Source organism: Strix aluco, chromosome 1 (assembly GCF_031877795.1).
Source record: "Strix aluco isolate bStrAlu1 chromosome 1, bStrAlu1.hap1, whole genome shotgun sequence".
In the NCBI taxonomy this organism is placed as follows: domain Eukaryota; kingdom Metazoa; phylum Chordata; class Aves; order Strigiformes; family Strigidae; genus Strix; species Strix aluco.
In genome coordinates, this window is record NC_133931.1 from 132,156,541 (window position 1) to 132,184,442 (window position 27,902).

General features: G+C 41.1%; 3 protein-coding genes across 7 annotated transcripts in view; 2 read left to right on the plus strand and 1 right to left on the minus strand.

The window, feature by feature from the left end:
• Positions 1-456: 456 nt before the first annotated feature.
• On the plus strand, positions 457-13,691 carry MIOS (meiosis regulator for oocyte development). 4 transcript variants are annotated; one of them, XM_074836349.1, is made up of 11 exons: positions 457-544; positions 1,518-2,884; positions 3,084-3,182; positions 4,114-4,371; positions 5,605-5,774; positions 7,380-7,445; positions 8,051-8,209; positions 8,964-9,116; positions 10,448-10,652; positions 11,734-11,863; positions 12,095-13,691. In XM_074836349.1, exons 2-11 carry the CDS (start codon positions 1,588-1,590, stop codon positions 12,189-12,191), a joined length of 2,634 nt encoding a protein of 877 aa, XP_074692450.1. In that variant the 5' UTR covers positions 457-544; positions 1,518-1,587; the 3' UTR covers positions 12,192-13,691. The 4 variants fall into 4 exon arrangements, 2 of the variants coding, with proteins under 2 accessions (XP_074692450.1, XP_074692439.1); XM_074836338.1 differs by lacking the exon at positions 457-544 and adding an exon at positions 554-816; XR_012624724.1 differs by lacking the exons at positions 457-544; positions 10,448-10,652 and adding an exon at positions 554-816.
• A 3,545-nt stretch (positions 13,692-17,236) lies between these two features.
• On the minus strand, positions 17,237-20,985 carry RPA3 (replication protein A3). Its single transcript, XM_074836371.1, has 4 exons — positions 20,852-20,985; positions 20,438-20,512; positions 18,283-18,391; positions 17,237-17,783 (listed from the first exon to the last, which is right to left on the minus strand). Exons 1-4 carry the CDS (start codon positions 20,948-20,950, stop codon positions 17,701-17,703), a joined length of 366 nt encoding a protein of 121 aa, XP_074692472.1. The 5' UTR covers positions 20,951-20,985; the 3' UTR covers positions 17,237-17,700.
• A 55-nt stretch (positions 20,986-21,040) lies between these two features.
• Positions 21,041-27,902, plus strand: part of UMAD1 (UBAP1-MVB12-associated (UMA) domain containing 1) — an 85,236-nt gene continuing 78,374 nt past the window's right edge. The window contains exon 1 of one of the 2 annotated variants that reach the window (XM_074836418.1): positions 21,041-21,111. The gene's annotated coding sequence lies outside the window, so the exon portion shown is untranslated. The remainder of the gene's footprint in view (positions 21,112-27,902) is intronic. The other variant, XM_074836425.1, reaches the window with a different exon arrangement.

The window sequence follows — 27,902 nt, forward strand, 5'->3', positions numbered from 1 at the left end:
ACTGTTCCATAAAGCAGTAAGAGCACTTCATCAAACAAAACCAGAGCGAGTGCCGGGCGATCCCTCCCCCGCTCCGTCCCTGGTACCAGCGCGGGGTGGCCCCTGCCCATTCAGCCGTGCGGACCCTCGCACCTTGGATCAAAACCCCAGTTTTTCACCCGTAATTAAGCCACCCCAGCCCAGCCCGCGGGTGTACGCTGCCGCCCGCGTACCGCTGCCCAGCGGCCCCGAGGGCAGCCCCGCCTGAGGGGAGCGGCCCACTGCACGGCCGGCACCGCTGCCCGGCAGCCGCGGCGGCGGGGCGGGGCGGGAGGGGCGGGGCGGGGCTCCCGCGGGCCAATGGAGGAAGCGCGGCCCGGGGCCGGAAGTGAGCGCTCGGCTCTGTCCGGTGCGGGCCCTCTGCGCGCGCCGGAAGCGCCGCGGCGTCCCTGCCCCGCGCACCGGAAGCGCCGCTGTTTGCGCTGCCCCCGGAAGCCTGCGGTCGCCTCCCGCTCTTCCTCCTGGGGCGGCGGGGCCGGCTGGCGGCGGCGGCGGGCCCTGCGGGGTGGGTGAGCAGCTGTCGTGCCCGGGAAAGGTGGGAGGGGAGCGGGCGTCCGCGCTCCGGCCCGGCCCCGCCGCCGCGGTGTCCCGGTGGGCCTCGGCCGCCTTCTCGTTCCGTGGCTCCTGCGTCGTGCTGCTCCTGGGTGGGGGGCGGCGAGGCGAGTCGGGCTGCGGCCGGGGGGCCCTGCGCTCCCCCCGGAGCACGTAGGAACCGGGCTGGGCTACCCAGCAGACACACAGCGGAGGCCTGGGAGAAGTAAATGATTTCCACGTCTGGTATGTCCGTTTCTCCGATTGCAGGTTTATAGGATTTGTGGGGCCTTTTTGTATATAGGCACGTGTAGCGATTCTGGGCGTGCAGCTGCTGAAAGTGTAAATGGAATTTAAGAGTAATGTACCTCTGAATGCTGCTAGGCCAGATATGAGCGAAGACAAGGTAACGTTGGGGCAGAAGGTGGGGTTAAGAGCAATAGAATAAGATGGGGAGTTGAAAGTTGTATTTCTATAGAAATCTTCAAAAGAGGGCAAGCCTTTCTAGGCTACGGAGCAGACTTCAGATAAAACAGACAGACTGCTTTTTGTCAATTAGTGCACTTCAATTTGGCAGAGACACTTTCTTCTATGTTTTAGGGAGTGGCTCTTTACCAGCAGCACACCCACATGTCATGCCACATCACATCTCAGTTAATCCCTTCCCTTCTTCTTTAATACTGGTGTGGAGTTTGTAAGTTTGTAAACACAGTAAGTCCTCTTGTCAGCTTGTAGGTGGCTGTGTTGGTTCTGTCTCAGTAGGTATATACCAGCAAAAACAGAGTGTGCTCTGTGGAGAATGCTTAAGATGTTGGCCTGAAACGTATATACTCAAATCCTTGGGGTAAAAGTCATTCAGAACCATGTTTTTGTTTGTTTAAAGATGATCTCAGATTACAAAGGAATTTGAGTTTTGATAACATTCCTACAAATTATTTTCTCCACAGTTTCCATATGCATGGATATCACCTGAATTTTCTTACGAGAGCTTAAATTGTGTGTCAGCTTACCCTAAAGATGAGTGGCTCCAAACCTGATATTCTGTGGGCCCCGCACCACGTTGACAGATTTGTTGTATGCGATTCAGAGTTGAGCCTTTATCACATTGACTCTGCTGTAAGTTCAGACCTCAAGGCAGGGTCCTTGCGGTTATCAGAAGAAACTACAGCTACGCTATTGTCAATAAATTCAGATACACCGTATATGAAATGTGTGGCTTGGTATCCAAAGTATGATCCTGAATGTCTCCTTGCCGTTGGACAGGCCAATGGTCGAGTGGTACTTACTAGCCTTGGTCAAGATCACAACTCAAAATCTAAAGATTTGATAGGCAAAGAGTTTGTTCCCAAACATGCACGGCAGTGCAATACCCTTGCATGGAACCCACTAGATAGTAATTGGCTTGCTGCTGGGTTAGATAAACATCGGGCTGACTTTTCAGTATTGATCTGGGATATCAGTAGCAAATACGCTCCAGAGACTGCAGTTGCTACAGAGAAAGTAAGACTTTCAGCAGGAGATCCAGAAGCAGGACTGGTAGTAACAAAGCCACTGTACGAATTGGGACAGAACGATGCTTGTCTCTCTCTCTGTTGGCTTCCACGGGATCAGAAGCTGCTTTTAGCTGGAATGCATCGAAATCTGGCTATCTTTGATCTGCGGAACACAAGCCAAAAAATATTTGTAAACACCAAGGCTGTCCAAGGAGTGACTGTCGATCCTTATTTCCACGATCGTGTAGCTTCCTTCTATGAAGGCCAGGTTGCCATATGGGATTTAAGAAAGTTTGAAAAGCCTGTTTTGACCTTGACAGAGCAACCAAAACCTTTAACAAAAGTCGCATGGTGTCCAACAAGAACTGGACTGTTAGCTACTTTAACAAGGGATAGTAATATCATTAGACTGTATGACATGCAGCATACTCCCACCCCCATTGGAGATGAAACTGAGCCAACAATAATTGAAAGAAGTGTCCAACCATGTGAAAACTACATTGCTTCGTTTGCCTGGCATCCCACAAGTCAAAATCGAATGGTAGTAGTGACTCCCAACAGAACTATGTCCGACTTCACAGTTTTTGAAAGAATTTCTCTTGCATGGAGTCCAGTGACATCCTTAATGTGGGCTTGTGGGCGACATTTATATGAGTGTACAGAAGAAGGAAAGGCTAGTTCCTTGGAAAAAGACATAGCAACCAAAATGCGGCTCAGAGCTCTGTCAAGGTATGGTCTTGATACTGAACAGGTTTGGAGAAATCACGTCCTAGCTGGAAATGAAGATCCTCAGCTGAAATCGCTTTGGTACACTCTGCATTATATCCTTTATTTTACTGTAGTTTATATCCTAAAGAAGTAATATACCTTTATATGTAAACCAGTTTTATGAAATGCATGAAAATATTTAAATAGAATGCAACATCCTGTAAATAATTTTCATATGCTAATAGGATGTGAATTTAAATTAAAAAATTTCAAACACTTGGGAAAAATTAAGCTTCCTATACATGAAAATACTTATGAAGCAGTATACTGAAGATATGGATCAAAAACTTACAGGAAACAAAGGTCCCTTAGTTTATGCTGGCATTAAATCTATTGTGAAGTCATCTTTGGGTAAGAATGTTCCAACTTTGATAAGTTCTATCGTAGTATGTTTACAGAATGATGTACTCATGGGTTAGTCTTTAAAAACTGGTGAAAGAGGCTATTTAAAAATACAGAAACAAAGTATTTCTCTTTGTGTTTTAATATATGTAAGTTAACAGTTTGTATTAGAGTAATTTCCAGAACTTTCAGTGTTCTTGGGAAGTCAGTAATCATAAGAACAAAGTATCCTCAGAGGTGACTCTTCAACTGAACTATTACAAATGTTTGGGTTTTGACTGCAGCACTGAAAATTCTTGCTCCTCACATAACTTATGTTTTTCAAAGTTCCAGATAGGGGTGTAGTTCTAGGAAGCTGACTTTACTGTACTCACTGATAATGTATATCTGTATAATTGTGTTTAAATAAGCTGTCTTCTGAAGTGGTAATCAGCCCTGGTGCATCACATTATGCCTCTCATGCTTAGTGAAGTTTTAGTATAATCTATTATTTGAATCTTCTCTATTCATTATGTGTCTTATTAATATTTATGCTCCTTGGAGAAAAGATAACTCTTCAGTGGTGGGAAGAGCTTCTAGCACATTGATGCTTGCTAAGAAGAGAACTGGTACAGCAGGTGCTTGACTGTGTATTACATATTTTCAAAGTGAACATACTGATAACTCCTGTCAACTGTAACAAAAACCTCCAAAATCTTACGAGGTAGAGGAAAGAAAAAAGACTTAGTGCGGATTATGTATCAGGTTTAGATGCATGATTTTTAGCAGATCAAAATAATTTTGTATATGCTGCTCCTTATCATGGAGTTTTTAGTGATGTTAAAGTACTAAAATATACTCAGCTTTTGTACTCTGCTTTATGATTGAAATCAAATCATTGCATTGTGATTGCAATTTAAATTGTGATTTGAGTGTAATCTGACTTATTTTCCATTTCTAGGAACAACAGAGAACCTCAGGCACAGCAGGAGTGGATCTGATAGACAGGCAGATATTATTCAGTATCTAAGTGAGGAGAGATCCTTGGCTTTGCAGCTCTGTGGGTGGATAAAGAAGGGAACAGACTTAGATGTGGAACCTTTTTTGAATTCGTTGGAACAGGAAGGAGACTGGGAGCGAGCTGCTGCTGTAGCACTTTTCAACTTGGACATACGGCGAGCCATACAAATTCTAAATAAAGGGGCTTCCTCGGGAAAAGGTGCGTATTCTGTTTAATATCTTTTATTTTGGCATTATATCACCTTAGATTTTTTTCTGTAAACAGAGTTATAGAAGATAGTATGGAAAAGATACCTGTTTTCTTAAAAGTAGTTACTCAAAGTGGTTGTATCGGAGCCTGAGAATCTGACAAATCCTGATCTTTGGCTCCTCAGACTGCCATATGCCTTACCGTCTAGTTAAAATAGATTGTACGTTTCAGAATTTCCTATTGATACATACCCCAGAAAGTGTTACACTCAGAATTAGTGGGATTCTGTTATTTTAATGGAATCTCATTTTGGCTAGATGTGTATATCTGCTTCTGTTGGGCTGTATGCAGCTTTCCACCAGTGCGATGGCTGTGGAATAACTGAAATGTAATATTCAGGGTCTGCGGAAAACATTTGTTTTGGAGTAATATTTGGTAAGAGTTGCAGTGTATGAGGGAAAAATTAAGATACTGGAGACAGGAGATGGGAAGTATTTTTGTTCTGTTTTCTTGCCTGTATTCCTCCTACAACTCTGATTTGCATCTGTGTTCTCTTATTAAATTTAAAAGACTGTCTTGCCACTGAAGTAGGTAGGTAAGACACGAAGGGAGCGGGTAAGGTTCTTTTGGTTTTAATATTGTCCTTTTTTGTGGGGGTAGGTGTGTGTGTGCTTTCTATAGGGAAGTTTTGAAGTGGAAACATGCTGTCTTCCAATTCAAAAATAAAATTGAACTCTCTGACAGAATGAATATTTAGATTAAATAGATTTAATGTTCTTGGGAAACTTGTTAACTTGAAGCTGCTATATGCAGTTGTCATCATCCAGCTAGGTCTGTTAAGTGATGGCTATATATACAATCCTATCTTTTCACTTCTTGTGGATATGAATTATGATGACAGTCTTATGATAGCAACAGGAACACATTCAGCCATTCGAAACTGTTTCAAAATACCAGAACCAGAGTGATGTTGCTTAAAGTATAACTCAGGCTGTCATGCATGTGGGCTTGTGACTTTTAGAGCTGTTAACGTACTTGAACAGAGGCATTTAAAGCAGAAACTAATAAATAAATGCTAGCGTATGCACATTTATCTTAGCTAGTGTTAATTCTACTGCATTTTGTCTTGCCTCCTGACAAAATGTTGTTTCAAACGGATGCTTTCAATTACAGCTTTAATTGGATTTTTTTTTTAAGTCCTTAACTTGAATATTGTTTCACTGATTGTTTTTAATAAATCAGGTGATCTGAACCTTAATGTAGTAGCAATGGCTTTATCAGGCTACACAGATGAGAAGAACTCACTTTGGAGAGAAATGTGCAGTACTCTAAGACTGCAATTGAACAATCCCTACTTGTGTGCTATGTTTGCTTTCCTGACAAGTGAGTCAGGTTCATATGATGGTGTTTTGGTGAGTAAATTTCTGTTATGTTAAAATTCCTTTAAGTAATAGCTGCATATATTTATACACACACACGTGCAGGGGAAGTGCTATATACCCATGAGGTAATGAGATTAGAATGTATTATTTTCTCCTGATACTGGCAGGTAACATTTTTTTCTGCTAAACAGACATCTCATATTAGTGAATGTTACGTTAGTGAACAAAACATGCATAAGCAGCCAAAATACCCAATATAGTTCACACATTTTTTAGAGGAAATTTTTTTTAGCATGGAGTTATTAAACCACTAGAAATACATTATGAAAATAATTTAAGCAGGTGGAAAAAAGGGGAGAAAGGTTAATAATGGAAATGCACAAAACAGAGTAAGTGCAGGGTAGTTTGCAGAACTTTCATCAAGCTATATTTGCACTGAATTGTATTTTTTTTCTTTGTTTACTTGTTAAAATAATTTTACTGTGTTGCAACAGTAAACAACAGTTTCACATCTTCTGAAATTGGTATAAAACTGCCATGTGAAGAGCAAACTAAATCTTATGAGCTACTTTGAGCCTTTGGAGGAGTAACATACTTGATCCTTGGTTAGAGAATGACAGAAATACTTGATTCAGTAGGAGTTATTTAGCCCAAGGAAGGTCTCCTATAATGCAACAGGGTAATTGGCCTAAACCCACTGAAAACAAAGTTGTCATAATATAATGCTTTTAGGCTATTAAAAAAAAAGGTAAGAATCCCAGAGAAGAGAAACCTGAGTCTTATTTTTTTTCTTTCTTCAAGAGAGAATGTTCTTGTTCTCTGGATGCTAGGTAATAATTTTATAGTTGTTTTTTATTGATGAATTGGAAACTGTCAGATCATAAGGTGTGTTATTTTAATTTTTCCTTCAGTGAGACCTGTTGAAGTTTGCATGAAAAAGATTTTGCCAAACACATCTCCTTGTTTTGGCAGTGTCAATCACAGTTTCTATTCTGAGAACCTCAGAAGGGAAAAGTACGGGCACAGAATTAGTCTAGTGAAGGATTTCTTTTCTTCAGTGTAAAGGATTAAAAAGCAGAAAGTAAATATTACTGCATCGCTGCACCTTGAGTGTACCTGTGAGAAATCCATCTTCTGGGTGTTTGGAGTTAGTTTTTGGTTGGGGTTTTTTTTGTTTTAGTTACTAACTTATAGTTGTGATTTTACGAAGGAATTGAGTGGTTAGGCTAGTTATTTTGTAAATATGGTAAATGAAGGTTGGCTTGTTTTTCTTCCGTCTGTGATTTGGTGAGACTCTTGTTTATATGTGCTAGAAGCACTAAGCGCAGCTCTACATGACTTGCAAAGTTGCTTTTTCTAGAGTTTCATAAACCACGTCGGATGTATTGTACCAGACTTTTCCTGCCATTTGAGTAGATTGTTCCAGTAGCTGCAGTCTTGCTCTGATACCTGTATCTGAGTATAAACAGTTAATCTGATACTTAGTGTGAACTTTCTTCCAGTGTTTTCTTTGTACATAATCAATGTCATAGTATTAGTTATACAGTAGTGCAAATGTTCTGACTTTTACAAACAATGTATTGAAAAAGTGGAAACTTGCACGTGATGGTAGTATTCCCGTTTTTCTCTCCAAAGTATGAAAATAACGTAGCTGTAAGAGACAGAGTGGCATTTGCTTGCAAGTTCCTCAATGATGCTCAGGTAAGTTTGTGGTTGCACATTTAAGCAAACTGTTAAGCTGGGCTTTATTTAGAGGCGGAAGAAACGCTGGGGTGGAGTGGTGAACAGTGGAAGCAATGAGTCATGAGTGATTTGGTTTTTCTTTTCACAGTAGGATATAAGGTATGCTACAGTCTGGTGTTCAGTTTGGACCTTCAGTTTGATTTTTTTTTTCTTGTTTGTTTGGGGTTTTTTTTATGACATGCTAGTTTGTTAAATTGCATTACCTGTATGTATGTTTTACTGGAGAGTATTTGTACTTACTTCCAGATAGTTACGTTCTCTCAGATTAAGGCCTGGTTTTGCAGCAGGAATGTTTTCTTTTAAATTCACTGAAGTATTTAAAGGATACGTAACCTCCCTCTCTGCATTTCCTATCAGGAGGCTTACAGTTTGTTAATAAATGCTTGATTTCTTGGAGTATAGTGGATATAGCCATATAACTTTTTCTGTGTAATACCCAGCAAGCAGCAGACACTCTTAAAGAAAGCTATTCAAATTGTGAAAAGTTTTGTCATATGCCAACAGAAATGAGTTAGGAAGGGATGAACAGACGGCAAAAGTTAAGTAAATTTTTTTTTTAATAGCTGAACAGGTTTATTGAAAAGTTGACGAATGAAATGAAAGATGTTGGGAATTTGGAGGGAATACTATTAACAGGGCTGACAAAAGATGGAGTTGACTTGATGGAAAGTTATGTTGACAGAACTGGAGATGTCCAGACAGCAAGCTATTGCATGCTACAGGTTAGTGTTTCACTCAAAAATAAATCTTTATAGAGGAGAACTAAACATAGTTTCTTTAGCAGTATAGTACTGAAATTTGTGAACTAAAAAGTATTTTCTATAATAAATTGGGGCAATATATATCATGCCTGTTTTGCAGAATCATCTGAAACACTCGATGTTAACTATAAACATCTATCTTCACTCTCTCTGGTTGAGATAGCTTGAGGAGATAGTAGGGGAAAGAGGCAAAAAGAAAACATAGTTCTTTTGACTAGCTGAACGGGGAATACCCATTCCCCTGCTTATTGCTGGTGTGTTATCCTGACAGGTTGATTATTTTTTTTTGCTCCCAGGATTTTGACAGAGAACTGAGGTGAGGTTCTTTATCTGTGGGCATCGGGTTTGGGTTTTTTCATGATGGACTTGTCTTGGCCCTTACACAGTTGCAGCTATTGCCAGCACTGTGTTTAATTGTGTATGTAATCATAACAATGATACAGACTGTGATATGTGACAGATTTTATAATCCTTCATCTGATAGCCATGAGTTTTTAGGAGGACATGGCAGCACAAGTATTTTCAGCCAGAGGGGCAGACTGAAGAAAATTTTTATCAAACTCACATTAGTTTAACAGAAAATGATTCTTTTTCTAGAGAAATTACACTGTATTATTTCTCAGATCTTGTACGCTTTGTAAAGCCTTTTGAAAAAGTGATTATTATGTATTGTGAATCTTCAGTGTGTCTGACATTTTTTTCCTGCCTGCCTTAGGGTTCTCCATCAGATGTACTTAAGGATGAGAGGGTTCAGTACTGGATCGAGAACTACAGGAATCTTTTAGATGCTTGGAGATTTTGGCATAAACGTGCAGAATTTGATATACATAGGAGTAAGCTGGATCCCAGTTCAAAACCTTTAGCCCAGGTAAATGTAATTGTTGTATATGAAGTATGACTAGTCCAGAAAGGAAGGTGGCACAGTACATACTTCTGTGGAGAAAAGTTGCTGGCTGCACCTTGGCTTTCATGAGGATTCATGTGCAAAAGAAAGATTTCAACTAAGGCTGCCCTAAAAAAAGTAGCCGTGTTTTTTTCAAAATACTTTTTTAGAAAGGACTTGATAACTGTTTTGATAGAGAGTACAGAAATACGGTGAACAAATCTACGTTTCTTCATATCTAATCCAGGAAATCAGTTCACTACCATTTTATTTGTGTACTTTCTTTTTGTTTCTTAAACATTTTTCTTTCAGATAACAGGTTGTCTTTCAGAAACAAACTTTTCAACACTTTTTCTGGAAAAGCTGGGGGTTTTTTCCTCCCTTGTTGAAAAACAAAATCAAAGATGTATCATGCAGCTCATGGGGGTGAGAATGATGCTAAAACCAGGGAATATGAACCAAGAACTAGTTCAAATTGGCTCTGTCTTAACTGATGCAAACTTCAAGCTATTGTGAAGCCCTTGAACCTTAAACTAAAAAGTGAACAGCAGCAACTTTCATTATCAGTTCTGAACATAAGCTAAACCAAAAACTAATGCCCTGCCCAAATGCTATCTACTTAACATCTGGTGGCATTTTTAGCCAACATGGTCTTACCACAGCACTTCCACTCCCTCATGTCTGCTAAGTCTGTGCATTACAAGCCTTAGGGCCCAAGGGTTCCGAAGGAAGGCTCGTTTTGATTTCATCTATCCGTCACAGCTGTTTAAGGAGAGCTCTATCTGTACTGCTCCAAGTGGGAGGGAGTTGAGTTTACTGCTCCTTCCTTATGTGACCAACATAAATAGCCCCTAAAGAGTTCAAAATGTGTGCTCCTTGGTACCAAGTTACAACTTGTGGCATAAGGTATGCAGATAAAGATTATTAGGAAAATCTTCATGTTGGGGACTCTAGAGTGGGTCACCTGACTATAAGGAGGGAAAGACCAGATTTAATTACACAGTAAGACTAAACTTCTTTCATTACTGCAGATACAGATTTTTATTACCTTAAATAATACTTCTCCAAGTTTTAGCAGTTGTGCATGTTTTTATGTACTTTTGTGGTAAGTGCACATCATTAAGGCCTACGTCTCAGGACTGTGTGCCACATCTGTAAGCCAAGAGGTTAGGAACTCCTTCACAGGTAACCTTGGCTTTCCAGGGCACTCTAGAATAGCTAGTAAATAAGTGTTTGCTAGCTTGAACAAATTTACTCATAGGTGTAGCAAAAGGGGGACCAAACAAAAAAAATTAATGGGCTTTTGTTCTCTTTAGGTGTTTGTGAGTTGCAATTTCTGTGGAAAATCAATCTCTTACAGCTGTTCAGCTATTCCTCATCAGGGGCGAGGTTTTAGCCAATATGGAGTTAGCGGTTCACCAACTAAGTCAAAAGTTACAAGCTGTCCTGGTTGCCGTAAACCCCTTCCTCGCTGTGCACTTTGCTTGATAAATATGGGAACACCAGTTTCCAGCTGTCCAGGTATGACACAGTGGGTTTTAGTTATTCAGCTAGAGTACTAGTTAGAGGCCTAATTAGCAGTTCCTGTTGGAAGATCTTCTGTTGCACCTTCTTCTTTCTATTTGTACTCATACTGTAAATATTCATTCTCATCATTTTGAGGGAGGAAGACCCTAATAGAAAACTCATTTACATCCCATCTGATTTAGATGAAACCAATGTCTCGGTTCTTTAGTGTAAGACAGTACGCACAGTTACTTGGTTCTGACAGTTTTCCCAGTGAGACTGTCGGTGAAATTCCATGGTTAGACAGATTAAAAGATTCAAGTATTGTGGTGACCAGTATTGTGAGCTTTAAAACTGTAAGAAATAGAAAGTGTGTTTTCTTGAGATGAATTGTAGGGATGCTACAGAAATTTTGGAATGTAAATTATTTGTTTTTTAGCTGGAAGAGAGAATAAATTTAATGGGGTATACTTTTTGTCACTAAGCATGAAAGAACGTATAGGTCATGCTGTCACAGCTAATAAATATTACAGCTAGAATCTTTTGGTTCTAAATGTCTCAGGCTCAGCATTATATAAGGACTAAATGAAACTACTTTTGTCCATATTTTTAGGTCATTCTTGTTACAGAGCCATGAGCAGCTGTGTAGTGGTCATCTATTTATATATCTCTTCTCATCCTTTCACTGATCTGTGTTACAACTTCTATATTGTAGTTGTTCCAATTCATAACTTAGATTTTGTTGATTTTTCTAAAGCAGAACATTTCATGTGCAGTAAAACAGGCCCATAATCAGTGGAACACAAATCAATCACTGAAACATGAATCACTGTTGAAAGAGATTCTGTAAAATTTATTTAATAGGCTAGTCTAGTATGTCCGTAAGATGTAAAAGAACAGCTCAGCAATATAATTCTTGTTTTGGCATTCCACCAGTTCTTAATAATTTTACTGACTTCTATTTTAAAATCAGGCCACCTCTTCACATAATATTCCTAATCTCATATTTATTCTAATAGCATTACTGGGACTGACATATAAATGAAGCATAATGATTTACAAGCGTATTTGTGGGGGTGGGTTTGCCTCTGCACAGGAGGATCCAAGTCAGATGAAAAAGTGGATCTTAGCAAAGACAAGAAGTTAGCCCAGTTCAACAACTGGTTTACTTGGTGTCACAACTGTAGGCATGGTGGACATGCTGGGCATATGCTTAGCTGGTTCAGGTAAGTTGCTCTTAAACTCCTTATTTCTTATGTGTATGCTGCACCAAGTAGGACATCCTTTGCTGTATCTCATTACAGTATTTTGTTGGTTTAGAACATATGCAAAACTTAACAATGATGCTGAGTTTTTCTGAGATACTACGTCCCTGCACATACTTAAATGTATAGATTACAAAATTCTTCTTAGTTTTATTTTACCCATTTTTTCTTTTTTCTGCTATTGCTATCTAGGGACCATACTGAGTGCCCAGTTTCTGCCTGCTCTTGTAAGTGTATGCAGCTGGATACAACAGGGAATCTCATTCCAGCAGAGACTGTCCAGGTGTAAATATTGTCTGAAAACGTGGGGCTCTAATGGATATCCATCATAGTCCAAGCATAGATTTTGGACAAAGGTCATTTGTGACTTATTGACTGTGAAAAAATAAATTGCTATCAGATTAGTAAAATGCTCTGTGTATGACTGTGCTTGGTAGAAACAGGTATTCCTGAAATGAGCCTCTGGGTATCATCTGTGGTCTTTGTTCAGAGGATTGAAGCAGTTCAGTTCAAAAGCACTCCTGGAACTGTAGACTTTTTGGATTTGCTAAAATCCAAAGAACTTTTTATTAAAAGTTTTCAGGGTAATGCTGATCAGCCCTGTTATTTGTTTTCCAAACAAAGCAGTGTTTATATACTGTGAAAAGTGGGCCTTGAAAAAAAAAACACCTGAAGAGTGTTCTTCAGAAGATCAGTCATGCTGTGGATTCCTCTGTTCATTGTTTGATCACACCTTCTTGTATGCAGACTGTGTGCAGGTAAACTGTAGGAGGTTTGATTGATTAATTTTTAACGTAGTTACTATGAAGATCTGAAATTTTAAGGACTGGAGACTTGTAAATATTTAAGTTTTAAACTACATGCTGAGTTTTGACTACAAAAATATTTGAGACTTTTGGATAATCAACATTTCCTTGTACTTCTGAAATATGCTGGGAAGTGTGAAATCAACCTGTATAAATCCTGCTTCTGGTCACTAGCTGGCACCAGTCTGCTCCCAAAACACTGCACAATATTAGGTCATTGACCAGAAGTAGTTTTAGATGTGTTACCAGCTGGAATTAAGATTATTTTTAACTTGAGAGAGAGTCAATAATATTTTGCTAATACTGTGCTAGGAGCTCATCAGTATTGTTATCCTTGATTTTGTAGGCAACAAAATTGACACAAATTAAAGGAAAAAAAACCTGTTTTAAGGTATGGGATAATAACATCAGTTTACTTGGTGTGTGTTTATTTACCAGTAGAAACAGTATATGAGTTACTTAACACTTGCGTGCTATGAAATACTAAATGGAATGCTAGCAATAAACTGGTACCGTATTGCCAGGACTGTGAAACCTGGTGTCTTAAAAGAGAATATATTGTGATATATCACTAGTTTTAAGTGCTCTAGTGTAGTTGCAACAAGATAGAATGTGGAAATGTTTTCTGTAGATGTTCATGATTACATTCAGGACTTTGGATTCTATTTTCTAATTTAGCATTAATGTTGTAACATATCTGCTACATTTATTCTGGTCTAAAATTCTTGCTTAATTGACAAAGATCTCTTTAAAGTTAAAAATCTAAGAGGTACTTGGTATTTGTGGGCATGGGAGTGCAGTTACTTTTTTTTTCTTGTTAGAGTATTTATTTCTCTTTCCAGTATTTTTGCACACTTCATGTTGCTGTTGAAGAGCTCTTCAAAATGTCCTCCATTTATAAATGTAAACTGGGGTTTAATGTATGATACCCTACCCTATTTATATAAATACAGGCAATAAAAATTTTGCTTTTTGGAAATGAGGATTTGTAAGTGTCAAGGATATGTTTTTATTCCACTGTAGTAACAAAGTTTAGTGAATTTTCCTGATAAATTCCATGCCCAGGTGAATGCAACTACAAACTTACGACTGTCTCATTTTTTATGTAAAGAAACTAATTTATAATGTTTTTGACTTGACTATACCTGTTGGTGTCCAATTCTATCACTTCCTTAAATTAGATGCTTACTTTGATACTCAACATGTCTTTGAAATGTTTTGGATTATGAATGTGTGCATATTCTGGCACAGTGTAACTATCAGTCTTGGCTGCTGTAATTGGTAATCAGGCTTTCAGGCCAGCAATTACAGTATTTGCAAAATTTACAAAGTAAGAGGTGTATGTGTTTTAATGATCAGATTTTTTCCTTGTTTTACTTTCAAATTGATAAAGCTGTGATTTTGGGAGGGATTTGTCATCTTCTAACAAAAAGAATAGCTATAGACATTAGCCACAGTTACTTTTACATTTACTGTTTTCTGATGTCTGCTCAACTCTGCAGAGTTAACTAGATGAAGGTGGCCTTGCATGCTGAGATGTTTTGACCCAATGGTTCATGCTGATGACATTTTGTTATTTCCATTTCATTATATGCTCCAGCCTTGCCTCCCTCCCCTGATTAAGCCCAAGCACTTTCTCATCATACACACAGGCTGCTTGCACATGAGCACAACGTAAGTTGCGTGTGTGTCTGTGCCGGAGCAAGGACAGCAGAGCAGGTCTGGTGGTGGTGACCAGGGTCGGCCTAGAGTCCAGCCTGCAGTGACCCCCCTGAGGCTTCTCCCTGAGCAGCCCTAGGTTTCTGCACAGTACCTCAGGGCACAGCTGCATTCCGATGGCCTCCCTCATGATCCCTACTAGAACTGAATTTCCCCAAGAGAATTTGTCAGATTTTAGTCTGTTCTTCCATTTCAGACTCATAGACTGGTTTCTGTACCTTAACCAACTGGGACGCAAAGCCCTTTCCTCTCTGGGCTGTCAGAGCAGAGGGAAGTCACAGTAGCTTGCTGGCCCACAACAGGCACTACTCCCAGCTTCCTTACCCAGGTGTCCTTCTGCCCCACTGCTCCAGGCCTTTGAGCAGGAGTGACTCTTAACCACCACGCGATGATTTCCATGTCCACCAGGCTTGCCAAGGAGAGGTTTGGCTGGAGAAAGTGAGCAGCATGGCCCTTGTTACAGTGGCAATCTCTTGTGACTCCACACAAGGGCCAGTTGGGATGCAGCTGATTCTTGAGTATCTCCAAAAAGGGAGAGATTCTCTCATCCTGTGTGTAGGTTCCCTAAATAAAACTCTTCCTCACCTCTGTTTCATAACTTTCATTTGCAGTTTAGCCTGCTGGACAGCTAAAGCAGAGTGCTGGTTTAAGAATTGTTTCTCAAAACATAGCTCTCTAACTCAAAACTATTTCATGAAGACTGGCCCACCTAGCAGACCCTGCACTAAGGCAGGCAGCCTTAAGCTGCCTCTAATTTTTGAAGTGCTGAATAACCAGCTTCTGCTAAAGCCTAACCTCCACTGCAGCCAAGGGAGCCCAGTCTGGGACCTGCTTGTTCTCATCTCCACCTTTCCAACAGCTGTCTTGCCCAATCTGTGCTTCCCTGGGCCTCTGGCAGACACCCTTTCTATACCAGATCTGTTTTTTTTCAGTTATGCTTGCTTAGATCAGGATCCTGCCAGCTGTGACAGATGTTACAGGAGGAGAAGGCAATGTGACCGTGTCCCCCATGCCGATGTTAGGAAGGGTGCTCCAAACATTCCCTGTGTAAGGGCAGGGGAAAAAGGGCTGGGTCAAAAAGGGCCAGGTACTAGAAGCTGCTCACAAGTGTGGTGGGAGCAGTTGGCTTGCTGTCCTGCTCCAAATGACAGGAACCTCTCCCAGTCAGCCCCGATGACATCATTCACATCATACTCTCCTTTCTGCTCCAAGGCTCCCACCCTTTCCCACTTTCACATCTTCCCCAAGCAGCAACCAGCTCCCATTCACCCCTCTGTTTCTGGCCCTGGTTTTGGTGCCATCCCCCTTCAGTGTTTATGACCGTTGCCCTGGTGACTCCCCCTTGGTCAGTGACCCACAGAGCTGCTCTTTCCCATTCTTTTCTCCCCAAGGCTTGGCAGTTTCTCACACCTGCATTGTGTCAGTGCAGCCCTAACTCAGGGTTAGCAGCCCCCTGGTTATTCCTTTCCCTTAGGTATTGGTTCCCACATTGCTATCCTGGTAAGGGCATATGTGACCTGACCATGACGTTAATATCCGGAATATTTTACAGTTCCTTGCGTTGCTGTCCTGTTAGTACAGCCATAGAGCCAGGGTAGGCCATTATTCACCAATGTTAATAGTCTATAGAAAAGCAGATAAATGAAATCCACATAGTGGAAACTTCTGTTTGTATACTGCTTGCCCAGCCACGCATCATCACTGTGGGACTGCCTGAACAAGAAGAGTCCTGACTGACAAAGGGAAACTGGAACATTTACCACTCAGATGTGTTCAAACATTACACACAGGATCACATATCCAGGGATGGTCTCTGGCTGGGGATAAAGTGCTATAGCCATCTGGTGGTAGGCTATTCTGCTAGGCTTGGATAGTCTTGGTAACTAACTGTACATAACATTTTACAGACTATATATACATGCTCAAAATATCAATTTTCTAAAATAGAATAGTATGAAAGACTTCTAAATGCTAGGAATATATGCATGTAGTTGTTAAGAATGACATTCTACTGAGCACTAAAATATAGCTGTGATAGCACTACAGGACAGAGCATGGTATCATGCCACATGGACCACACTTTGCTCTATGAGGCTGACTCCTACTTCAGAAATCCTCCTCCTTCCCAGTGACAGTAACTTTGTCACTGTCTATCTTCTAAGTAGAGAGGGGAAAAAACATAGATCACCTCTTAACTTGATCATCCACCCAGTTTGTAGTAACTTTGGTAAGTAAGAAGTTTTTAAAACATTAATTCCTTGACTGAAAACGGAGATGTCTATAAATAAGCACAAAGCGAGTAATCTTAGTAAGGCACTAAATCTAGCTATTAAACCTGAAAGCTGTTTGCGTGAAAGGCTAATGAACACAACTAAGGTTTATTTAAAGTACTTTGAAGTATCTTATTTATTAATTCTCAGAGAATATTTCCAAAGTTAGATTTTACTTGGACTATGTTACTTAAGAGATGCAAGAATTCTGCTATGTGCTCTAAGTAGCCTGGATAGTAAGAAAATTGGGAACTGTGTGGAAGTTTACATGGTTAAAGTCATCATCACAAGCTGGCTGAATCTGGTACTTCTGCTTAGACTCCCGCCAAGAATAAAAGTTGTGATGGGAACTCAACTGTGCTTGAAATCTCCAAGACTAACTAGACATCTTCCAACTGTTTAACATCAGTGCAAAATGCAAGTACCTTGTACTCCACTTTGTTAAAATTACCTGTGAAATTTTACATATATAAAATAGGGGTCACCATGTATCACTGAAAACAGCACTCTAACATGTAGTACTGACGCGAACAGTTAAATGTAGTCAGATCTTTTTTATTGGAGAAGAGACTGTTTTCAAGATGCAAAATATGTCCCTGTGTTCAATAAATTTTTATCAAAGCAAATTAAAAAAAAATCTTTACATTAAAACCCCACCAGATGTCTTCAACACAAGTTTCCTGTAAAGTATCCTAGAACCTCTACCAACAACAAAGTTTCCTACAAAACTTCAGTTTCTAGCAAGTCCAATCATGGAAGAGAACACTCCTTATGGATCCAAAAGGGTTAAATATATACAGACAGTGAGATATCCACAGAAGCATTATCCTTCTCGCTGAATAAATACATTTTCAAAGAAAACATTCTTCACTGGCAATACATGGCACACATAACAATGTCTTTTCAGTATATTTGTTGGAAATAAACTGCTATCATGCTGTCAAGGCAAGAAAGTTACGATACTGTTGTCCCCTCTGAACGTCTAAATATATGCTAAGAAAAATCAATTGTTCCTCCCAGTACCGAATGGGAAGTATTCAGGGAATTCATGAATAATTTTTAGTGCTTCATTGTAGAGTTCCAGATCTGAAACAGGGCAAAGAAAATGGTTATGACGCAGAAGCTAAACTCCCCACAAGCAAATGACAGCATTAAAGCACTACTTATTTTAAAGCAGTATAGCTGAGTGTTCCCAAGTACCCCTCATCCTCCTCAGTTTTCCCAAGGCAGCCACACCCTCATTGCTTCCGATCTGGACAGTTATTTTAGGCCTACTAGCTGCACAATCACATAGGTCCAGTGCAAGGCAAGAACCACGAGGCTAGGAGTGGAACAATCATCAGACCATGACCTAGACTGGCTCCAACTTCCAGTCAGTCCCTACAGTTTGACAGTAAACCAGTATATTTTGTACAGAATTTTTCCCATGACACTCTCCTTTTCTACATTCCTCTCCATGTCTGTCTGGCAGCTTGAGGAAAGACCTTGTCCTTAAGAAAAGATTACCAATCAGGCTCTCTGTTCTTAGTTACTGAAGAGTTCAGAACACAAAATGAATTTGTCATAATGTATATTTCTTACTTACCAAATGGACTTTTATCTTCTCTGAACTGGACGTATGACATGCACATGATGGTTGCCTGATTTGTTACTCTTCCCACTACTTCAAGAACTCCTGAGATCTCTTCATCTAGCTACAAAGCATACCAAATACAAAGTTAGTATCACTAAATTAGCTGCCGTCTCTACTGCACAGCACTTAAGCTAGGAACTCTGCACAACTGAGTGTTTGTTCATGACAACAGATTCTGTTCCATGTCAAACAATACAGTACTACTGAACACCCCTGTCCGCCTCCTCAAAAAAACCCCACAAAAGACCTGAGCCACTTGGATTTACAGGTTTTGTAACAAAAAATTCACTACCGACACAAAAAAAAAAAAAAAAAAATTGAAGAAGCATCAGAGGGAAGATGCCAGTTTATAAGTATATAAAACTGTGTCATTTAATCACTGAACAGACTAATCTAGGACACAGTGCGCAGAAGAATCCAGATTTTAATGCACTGCATTCAAACCTGAGTAAATTATAGAACTCTGTAAGAGCTAAGGAGGTATCACGCGTGCCAGAGAGCAGTTCCAATATTCCAGATTCAGGAGGTATAATCAGAAATTATTTCTTAGGTAATCTGTCTGTATGTGTTCAGAATACAAAGACACTAACAACAACAAGCCTTTGGTTGAACAAAGGAAAAAAAAGGCAAACAATTTTATCTTACCCCAAAAATTATATAGCTTGAACATGCTTTCTTTCTTTTTTAAGATACTAATTTTAAGAGTGCAGTGCTACTTCAATAATGTTCTTCCAATATCTAACTCTTAACGTTCTAGCAAGTTTCCTGGAACACAGCAATAGATTTCCTCACCACATAATTTTGCATTTCTCTGTTGAGAGAACTACACACAAGCAAACAAAGCAGGGGAAAAGTTAGAAAAGCATTTTGATTAGCAGATCTAGAAGTTCGTCCATTTACATCAGGCAAACCACAGAGATGAAGCTGGCACATTTTTCCTGTACACACCAGTTTCTCCTCCCTTACATATCAATACAGACTGCAAAGTGACCAACATTGCAGTTATGCATTTATGAAATTTAACCATTTACTCTATTATGGAAAGTTGTGGAATTGTTGGTCAGATGCTGACATCTTAAGATTTGACAACCCAAGGCAGGAACCTTTTCATGAGCTCAAGAAAGAGTTAAGGTACAAGCAGAACTTGTAGGAGACATTTTCTTGCAGTTCGAAGATGAAGTCAGCAAGCTTCACGCTCATAAAACAAAACTCTGCAAGATCAAACCGTATTTTCAGTCAACAAGGTGAGACTCCTGTCTGTGAAGTCAGAGAATATCACGTGCAATTATTTTACAAGAAAATGGCCAGATTTCTCAGTTTAACAACTCATTCCAAGAAAAAGATGGAGGAAAGACTATACATATGCTCAGTTAAGCTAGAGCATTCACCATCACAATGAAAATAATCCTTTAATTACAACATTTCTTAAAGAAAAAAAAATAAATACATAAAGACAGAAGAGAATGCCAGGGTATTATTCCCTTGGTGATATGCAATAAAAAAGGAAGCAACATTTCTGTGCAGTAGTTATTAGCATATCTCATAACCATTGCAGTAATCACTAGATCTATTTTTTTTTTTAAGAAAGAATGCTTCAAGCTAACTATGAAGTTTACTGGAATGCTACGACAAGTGTTCTAAGAGTATAGAGAAATGTCAACTCAAAAGACTCTTGAGAATATCATATTCTTCGATTTTTTGGATTATCTTCACAAAATATTCTGTTAGGCTTATAAAGGCAATAAATAAGGGAGGAAAAAGTGAAAGGAAATAGAGCTAATACATGCAGTGGACTATATTACACTGTAAACAACAGAAAAGACAAAGTAGCCAAACAGGCTGTTAAGGAATGAGTTCTCTCTCTTAACACCAGCTGAAAATTGATGAAGACCAAGGCAGTTCATGAATATGAAGACTGCAAGTCAGCTGGAAAATGTAAGAAGCAGAAGCAATGAAACATAGGTGGAAAAGGGAGAAACCGGGGATTATTTTTTTTCCTGCCTAAAAACTCTATACATGCAAGGCATGCACAGGTTTCAGAAGGGACAAAACCTTCGGTATCCACAAGAGGCAACATCAAGTATTTCCAAAGTATTCCTTAACTTACAGGTTCGCTCAGCTCCACAGTCGCATGTTTTCCTTCTCCATCCGAAAGCACTAAAAGCTTCCCAGTAGGATGAATCTACAAAAGACATCAGGCTCGTGCGCTCCCAAGGCGGCTGCCAGCGTCACAGGCTGAGCCGCCTCAACCAAATCCGCGCAGCGGGTCTTTCTCCGAAAGATCCGACCGTTACGGCCGCCTCCCGCCCTACCCCGGGCCCGTCCGGAGCCGCCCGCCTCCCTCAGGCCAGGCCGCAACGAGGTGCACCGGGTCAGGCGACAGACACGCCCTCAGGGCCCCGGCCCAGGGCAAGGCCCTATCCAGGGCGACAGGGCAGCTACACATCTCCTCCCCCCCCGCCCCGAGTCCCCGCTGCGCGGCCCAAAGAGGCGGGAGCCGACCGCCGAGCAGCTCACGGACCTTCTCGACGCGGCCCACGAAGCAGACGGGCTGCCCGATACGCTGCGCCAGGTGGCCAGTGGCGATGCGCGGCCGCGGCACCTCATGGACGTCCGCCATCGCGGCGCGATTTCCCGCCCTTTGCCGAGGGGTGGAGCGACGTTGCCCCTGGCAACAGGGGAACCCGGGGAGGGCGGGACTTCCTCTTCTCCTGACGCGACCCGGAAGCGGAGGCGGAGGTTGGTGAGCGGCGGCGGCGGCGGCAACGGGCGGCCGGGCCGGTGGGTGACGGTGGGGTGGGTTGTCGCTTGCTGCCGCAGCGGGGAGGCCGGCGGGGGGCCGAGCCCCGGGGAAGCCGGGGCTCGGCTTCCCCGGGGCTCGGCCCCCTGCCGGCCTGCCCGACCGGCCCCTTCCCTGTCATTTAATCCTTTTCCTTAAAGCACCCCATATTTTCCCTCCCTAACGGCCGTTTTGCCTCTTCCTTTAGATCCTGACTCCCCTCAGGTCACCGTTGCCCAAGCCAAGCATTCCTGTCACCGGTCTGTTAACCCAGTGTTTTACAGGCCGTAGTAGATACTCTAAACGTTGCATGTTATGGCTGTGATACCCAACGCATTTCCACAGACACAAGTATAGATTGGGAGAAAAGTGGCTGGAGAGCAGCCCTGCAGAAAGGGACCTGGGGGTGCTGGGTGACAGCAAGCTCAATGGAAGGGAGCAGCATGTCCTGGCAGCCAGGAGGGCAAACCGCATCCTGGGGTGCATCAAATACAGTATGTAACCAGTCGATCAAAACTGGTGATTATCCTGCTGTATGCAGACTTGGTGCTTCCCCACCTTGATTTGGTGCATCCTCAGCTGTACTGTGTGCAGTTCTGTGCACTGCAGTTACATCCAGAGGAGGGTATCAAAGCTGGTGAAAGGACAGGAAGGCATGTCCTGTGAGGAGTGGCTGAGAACTTTGGGCTTGTCTAGTTTGGAGAAAAGGAAGCTGAGGGGCGACCTCATTGCTCTCTACAGCTTCCTGAGGAGGGGAAGCGGAGAGGAGGGTGCTGAGCTCTTCTCCCTCATATCCAGTGACAGAATGCCTGGGAACAGTTCAAAGCTGCAGCAGGAGGAGGTTTAGAGTGGGCATTAGGAAGCATTTCTTTACCGAGAGGGTGGTCAAACACTGGAACAGGCTTCCTGGAGAGGTGGTCGAGGCACCAAGCCTGTCAGTGTATAAGAGGCATTTGGACAATGCCCACAATATGCTTTAACTTTTGGTCAGCCTTGAAGTGGTCAGACAGTTGGACTAGATGATCCTTGTAGGTCCCTTCCAACTGAACTATTATGTTCTATTAATTTCATTTCATTTTGTTTGACCATTAAATAGCTTACGCTTGATCCCCAGAATTAGAGCAACTGATGGATGTTAAGACAGAGCCAGCTTCTGAATGTGGCACTCTCACCACATGTCTTGCCTTTTTCCTTGTGTTTTCCCCAACTGTCCCTTGCGTGGAGAGGTTTCTCCCCATTGCTCTTGTGGCAAAGCCAGCTACTGGTATCCTGGGCTGCATTTGACCTATGTTGCCAGCAGGTTGATGGAGGTGATCCTTCCCCTCTACTCAGCACTGGTGAGGTCGCACCTGGAGTACTGGGTCCAAGTTCTAGGTACAAAAGAGATGTGGACATACTGGAGAGAGTCCAGTGAAGGGCCACAATGAAGATTAAGGCCCTGAACCACTTTACGTATGAGGAAAGCCTTGAGAGAGCTGCAACTGCTGAGCCTAGAGAAGAGAAGGCTCGGGGGATCTTATTAACGCATATAAATACCTGAAAGGAGGGCGCAAAGAGGATGAAGCCAGGCTCTTTTCAGTGGTGCCCAGTGACGGGACCTGAGACAGTGGGCACAAACTGAAACACAGGAGGTTCCCTCTGAACATCAGGGAACATTTTTTTTTGCTGTGAGAGTGACTGAGCATTAGCACAGGCTGGCCAGGGAGGTTGTGGAGTCTCCATCCTTGGAGATACTCAAAAGCTGTCTGGACATGGTCCTGGGCAGCCAGCTCTAGGTGGCCCTGCTTAAGCAGGGGGTTGGACAAGATGACCTCCGGAGATCCCTTCCAACCTCAACCATCCTGTGGTTCTGTGATTTCTGTTTCCAGGACCAGTTTTTCAGGAAAAACTTGAGAAAATCTAACTGCTCCAGCTTAAAAGGGCAATCCCAACATTGCCTAGATGCTGGCTGTCTCTTCTAACCAGCTGTGGGTTAGTTCAGCTTGCTAACCAGCACAAAGTGGTTTTTGTTAGTTGGCTGGGTTAGTGTTGTGATGGCTCAGCAAGCTGAGCCAGCTTGTCAAGGAAGCTGCTGCCAGAAGCTGTGCAAAACCAGCATGTTGCTGGGGAGAGGAGTGCTGTGGGGTTATTTTTGCTGGTGTGTAGCTGGTTGTCATCTCCTCAGTGTCACTATGCCATTCACCTTTTCAGTAGTTTATTTGCAAGAGAATATTCTCATTTTTTTAGTATATATATCTTCAGAGATTTTAAAGGAGACATCTCATAATGTAACAGTTGGAGCAAGGTGCAGTGCTGGCTGCTCCAAAGTGGGTCTTCTAGAGCTGTTTGTCTGCCACATCTGAAGGGTCAGCTGTTAGAAAAACACAACTGTAGACATGCTTACAAATATGTGTTTGTATCATGCTTAGCAGCTGTTGAAGGTCTGCAGTCAAGAGAACTGTTTGCAGGGAAAGAAGTAGCTTCCAGCCTACTCAGTATTGGTTCTAATAAACATCTAGCTTTCTATTTTAGCATTTTCTATCTTCTTCAGGGTTTTAAATGTTGTCATTGGTTTGAGTACTGTTATTTCACTCCTGGCTTTGCCTTTGTCATCTATGCTTTTATTGTCCTACTTGATTGTGGTGGATTTTTTATGATTCAGCATCTTTGAGTGTTTTTTATACTATGGTGATTTGGGTTGCATAGTTCTTGGTACATCTGCTTCCCTTAAACTTTATGAAAACTTTAAAAATAAATATTCACATTTTATGTAAGTAAAAAAGTCTTTGATAGTGTTTTGTTACATGTATATGCCTTTTTTGTATTTGTGTTTCTCGTGACACTTCTGTTTTCAAGAAGCATAAACTAAGGGAATATGACTAATGTTAATGCCAGATAAAAGAAATGTTATGTTGTTTTTCCTTATGTTTTTTTTTCGTTCTTCACATAGTAACTTACACTAGGCCAAAAGCTTTTAAACTGTTGTTTTGGTGTCACACAAAAGTCTTTTCAACATGTATGTTCCTGACTCTTAAATTGGTTGTTTTCATGTCATAAGCAGGGCTGTACAGGGCTGTAAACATCTTTCTCTTTTTCTGATTGCTACTTTATTGGTGAATCACAGCAGATGCTAATATGGAAGAAAGAATTCCTCTGATGCTCTGTTTTTTCCTTCCATAGATTATATAGGTTAAACTGCTAGATGTGAAATTAATTATTCTGCTTTTTTCTTTAAGGTCGGTTTTGTATCTTGTTCTGACCTTATTTCATCATTTATGTAATTACCGGTAGTGCCACTGCAGTTCTGTTTTGCTGTATTCCTGAGCATCCTCTCTTTATCTTAGTCTGCGTCTTTGGTGTTTTTAATATTGAATTACCTTTCTCCTCCTGTCACTTGTGAACATGCAGGAAAAAGCTGAAAAGTAATGCTAAATATGCCAGGATCTTCACTGTATAGAAAAATTTTACTGGATTTAAAGTATTGGTTTGGCTCAAAGGTCACCCATACTTATTGTCAAAGGAGACTGACAAAATGCAGGAGGTATACATTAACCTCTTTGTGCAGCTCTGTAACTCATCTTTGTCCAATACCATGAATGTTCTAGGAGCCTTACAGAAAGACAAAATATTTTTTGCATCCTCACAGAATTGCTATAGTTCACAGTTTATTACTTGCTAATGGCTGAAGCAGTGCCAAAAGCATTATTCTTAACTATCAGCGATTGAGATTGGAGAAAGAAAAAATTGTGTTCACTTTTTGGTGAGGGGGAAACATGAGGAGAAGGGAATTGCATATTCCTACCAAGGGAGATTTTTATCTTTAGGCAGTGAATTCAATTTCAGGTCTCCTATAGAAATAAAATTAATCCCATCTGGAAAGGAAAAGTGCTGTGCTATATAGGAGAAATTACGGCAGAAACGTGGTACTATCTCTGAATGGTGGGTGTATTTTCTGTGATTTTGTGCTGACAGCTTTTAAAAAAACCCACACAACGAAGTGCTTTTTTCTCTAGTCTGTGTGACCATGCATCCAGGTCCACAAACTTCAAATTTAATTCTTACTCTGAAATGAAACTTGTGTGGAAACTGGTTGTTCTCAGCTTTCATTAACTGAAACCTCATCTTATCTACAAGTAGTAAAACTCCAGCCTGATTCTGCAAATGCTTAAACTGTGTTCTTATCTTCAAGCGCACGAGTGTTTCCATTCAACTCTGTGTTTCTTTGTTGGACAGGGGCTTTGTTCTGTTTTTAACATGTAATTCAAGAAATTTAGTGGTTGCATTTCCCGTTGTTGGAGAGATTTATGTCTACTTTTGAAGTACCACAGTTGATAAAATTCTTAAGAAAGCAAGTATCACGAATGTCCCAGCATTGCCTGTCTACAGCTTCTCCTTTACCTATGCCATGCTGTATACAGTTCTACTTTTTGTTTCTGTGCCCCCCTTCTGTATTGTTAGTTGTTCTTTGTTATTTAGTTTAAACTTAATACTGTGTTCAGCAACGGTACTGAAATCCTGTAAGTAGTAGTTGGCGAGCTCCTTCCTCCCCATCAGTTACACAGACCTGAGGTCTACAAGCACAAGTTTTGTTTCTAAGTGGTGAACACTCAAAGAAGGAAACTGCCTCACTAAGCACATTGGTCTTTTTAATATGTAGGTTCCTTACCACCTCCCCAACATTCACAATCACAAGATACAACCTATGCTATTTTCTTACTGTTGGACCAGTGATTCTAACAGCGTAAGAAGTTGAGGACTGAGCTTAGGGGGTACTTTTGTTAGCTTTGTTGTTCTGCTTCAAGCAAAAGAATGTGTGGGATTTTTTTGTTTTGTTTTCTGTTTGAGAAATACTGCTGGCAGTGGAATTAAGTTAAAGCTACTTTAGAAACTGAAAACTACAAAGTAGAAATCAACCCTTATGTATGTTGATAAGATGAATTTTGTGGGTTTTAGAAACAATTGGGATACTCAGGCTGCCTTCTGTCAATGAAACGAAAAAATCTAGTATGTGAAAGCACTTGTAACATTAATTTGACTAGATCAGATTGTACTTACTGTTAATTTACTCTGAACTGAAATGTCTGTTGTCCTTTAAGGAGTGAAGTTTAGGTATGTTAAATATGCAGGATTTAAAAGATGACAAATGCATGGTTTCCTATACAACTCTTTTGTGCCACATACATACCGATTAAGATGCTTTTCTTTCTGAAAGAGAGAAAGGAAGGGGAACGCTACGTGATAGAGCTGAAACCTGTACAATAACGCAGAGCTCAAAGACAAGAAAATGTGGCTGGAGCAGCTGCCTGACTGGTACCTGAAGGGGTTGACTGGAATCTGAGCCTTTACCAAACCTATCTGTAAGATTTTGCACATCAAGTTGATTTTGCTTCTTGTTGTTGCACACTTAGGATGAAGGTAAAATTGCATTTTAAACTGTTCCACAACTGCCTCTCCTTCATACATCATTGGAGCAGAAACCTGACTCTTGAGCATTACAGCACAGGTTTTTACCACTTGAGCTATGGGACTGACAAGCCTAATTGGTAGCAGGAGAAGACTTACTCCCTGAGGGCTGAAAAAGGAATATGCTGCTGGCGCCATGTGTTGAGCCTGGGTGTGGGGGAAGGTAAGGAATAAATGAGATAATTAGGAGTTTCTACTGCGTAATCTCTACGGAACTGGAAATATCAGTATTTCACGTGGTAAGGTAGAAAAACAAGCAAAAAGGAATAAAATGCAGATAAGTAACATTTTTTAAAGTTACTGCATACCTGGAATTGGATGGTTTGTTCTGTTCTTGTGTACATCAGTGTAGTTTATTTGGTCACTGGAAATTGCACTGTGTCAGCATAAGCAAGCAGTAGCTGGCCAGCCTGCAGGGTATTCAGTCTTTAAGTCTCAGGTATCAGGCCACAGTTTGAATTGCTGCTGCTTTTGCCATGTTCTATTTATAAACTGTTCCCGAAAGCCAGTGCTTACACTTCATATAGGACTTTCTGTGATCTGGAGTATGGAAGTGTTTGCTGTTGCTTCTAACAGCGGAGTGTGAGGCAGTTTATATCTGGTGAATAATCAGTGCTGATTGTGCAGTTAATTGCTACAGGTCTCTGGCTAGGGCAAAAAAAGTCTTGCTTATGGTACCATGAATATTTGGGTGGGAAGTGAGGAATTCCGGCAAATAATTAATCCAGGATTTTTATCTTTCTTTCATTTTTTTTAAAATCCAAACACTACATGGTAGCACTATTCTCTCTTTCCCACCTTCTAAAGATTCTTTTCTTTAAACTTAGTGTGAAATAATGTTATTGAAACTTGACACTGTACACCTCTTTCTTGAGACTGGACTCCTTTGTTCTACTGGGGGTGTATACTAGATGTTGCTATTGGTTTGTCAGTCCCTTCTCCTTTAAATGCAGGTGTCCACAAAGTAAATCAGGATTCTGTTCCTCAAACTCTACTTCAAACTTGAAATTACAGTGTTCCACTTTTCCCAATTTTATATTGGTATCTTAGCAGAGAAGATCTTTCTTTTTTAATACCTTTCTTTAAACCTTCCTGTTTGGCACACAGTGTGTTTCAGCCAGATGCCAGGCTGCTCCATAGGTTGGTTGTTGTCCAGTGGTCCGAGTTCAGCCCTTGAGGGCTGGAGGTGAGCACACCTTCAAGGGCTTCTGCAGTGCCTCTTTCTTCTTCTCGTTGTCCCAGCGCTATGGGCAGAGCTGCTGTTCTGGAAGGAGTCTGGGGAGACTCTCAGTTGCTGCATTCAGTGGTGCCAGTTAGGCAGAAAATAGAAGGCAGGTGGTGGTACGTTGGT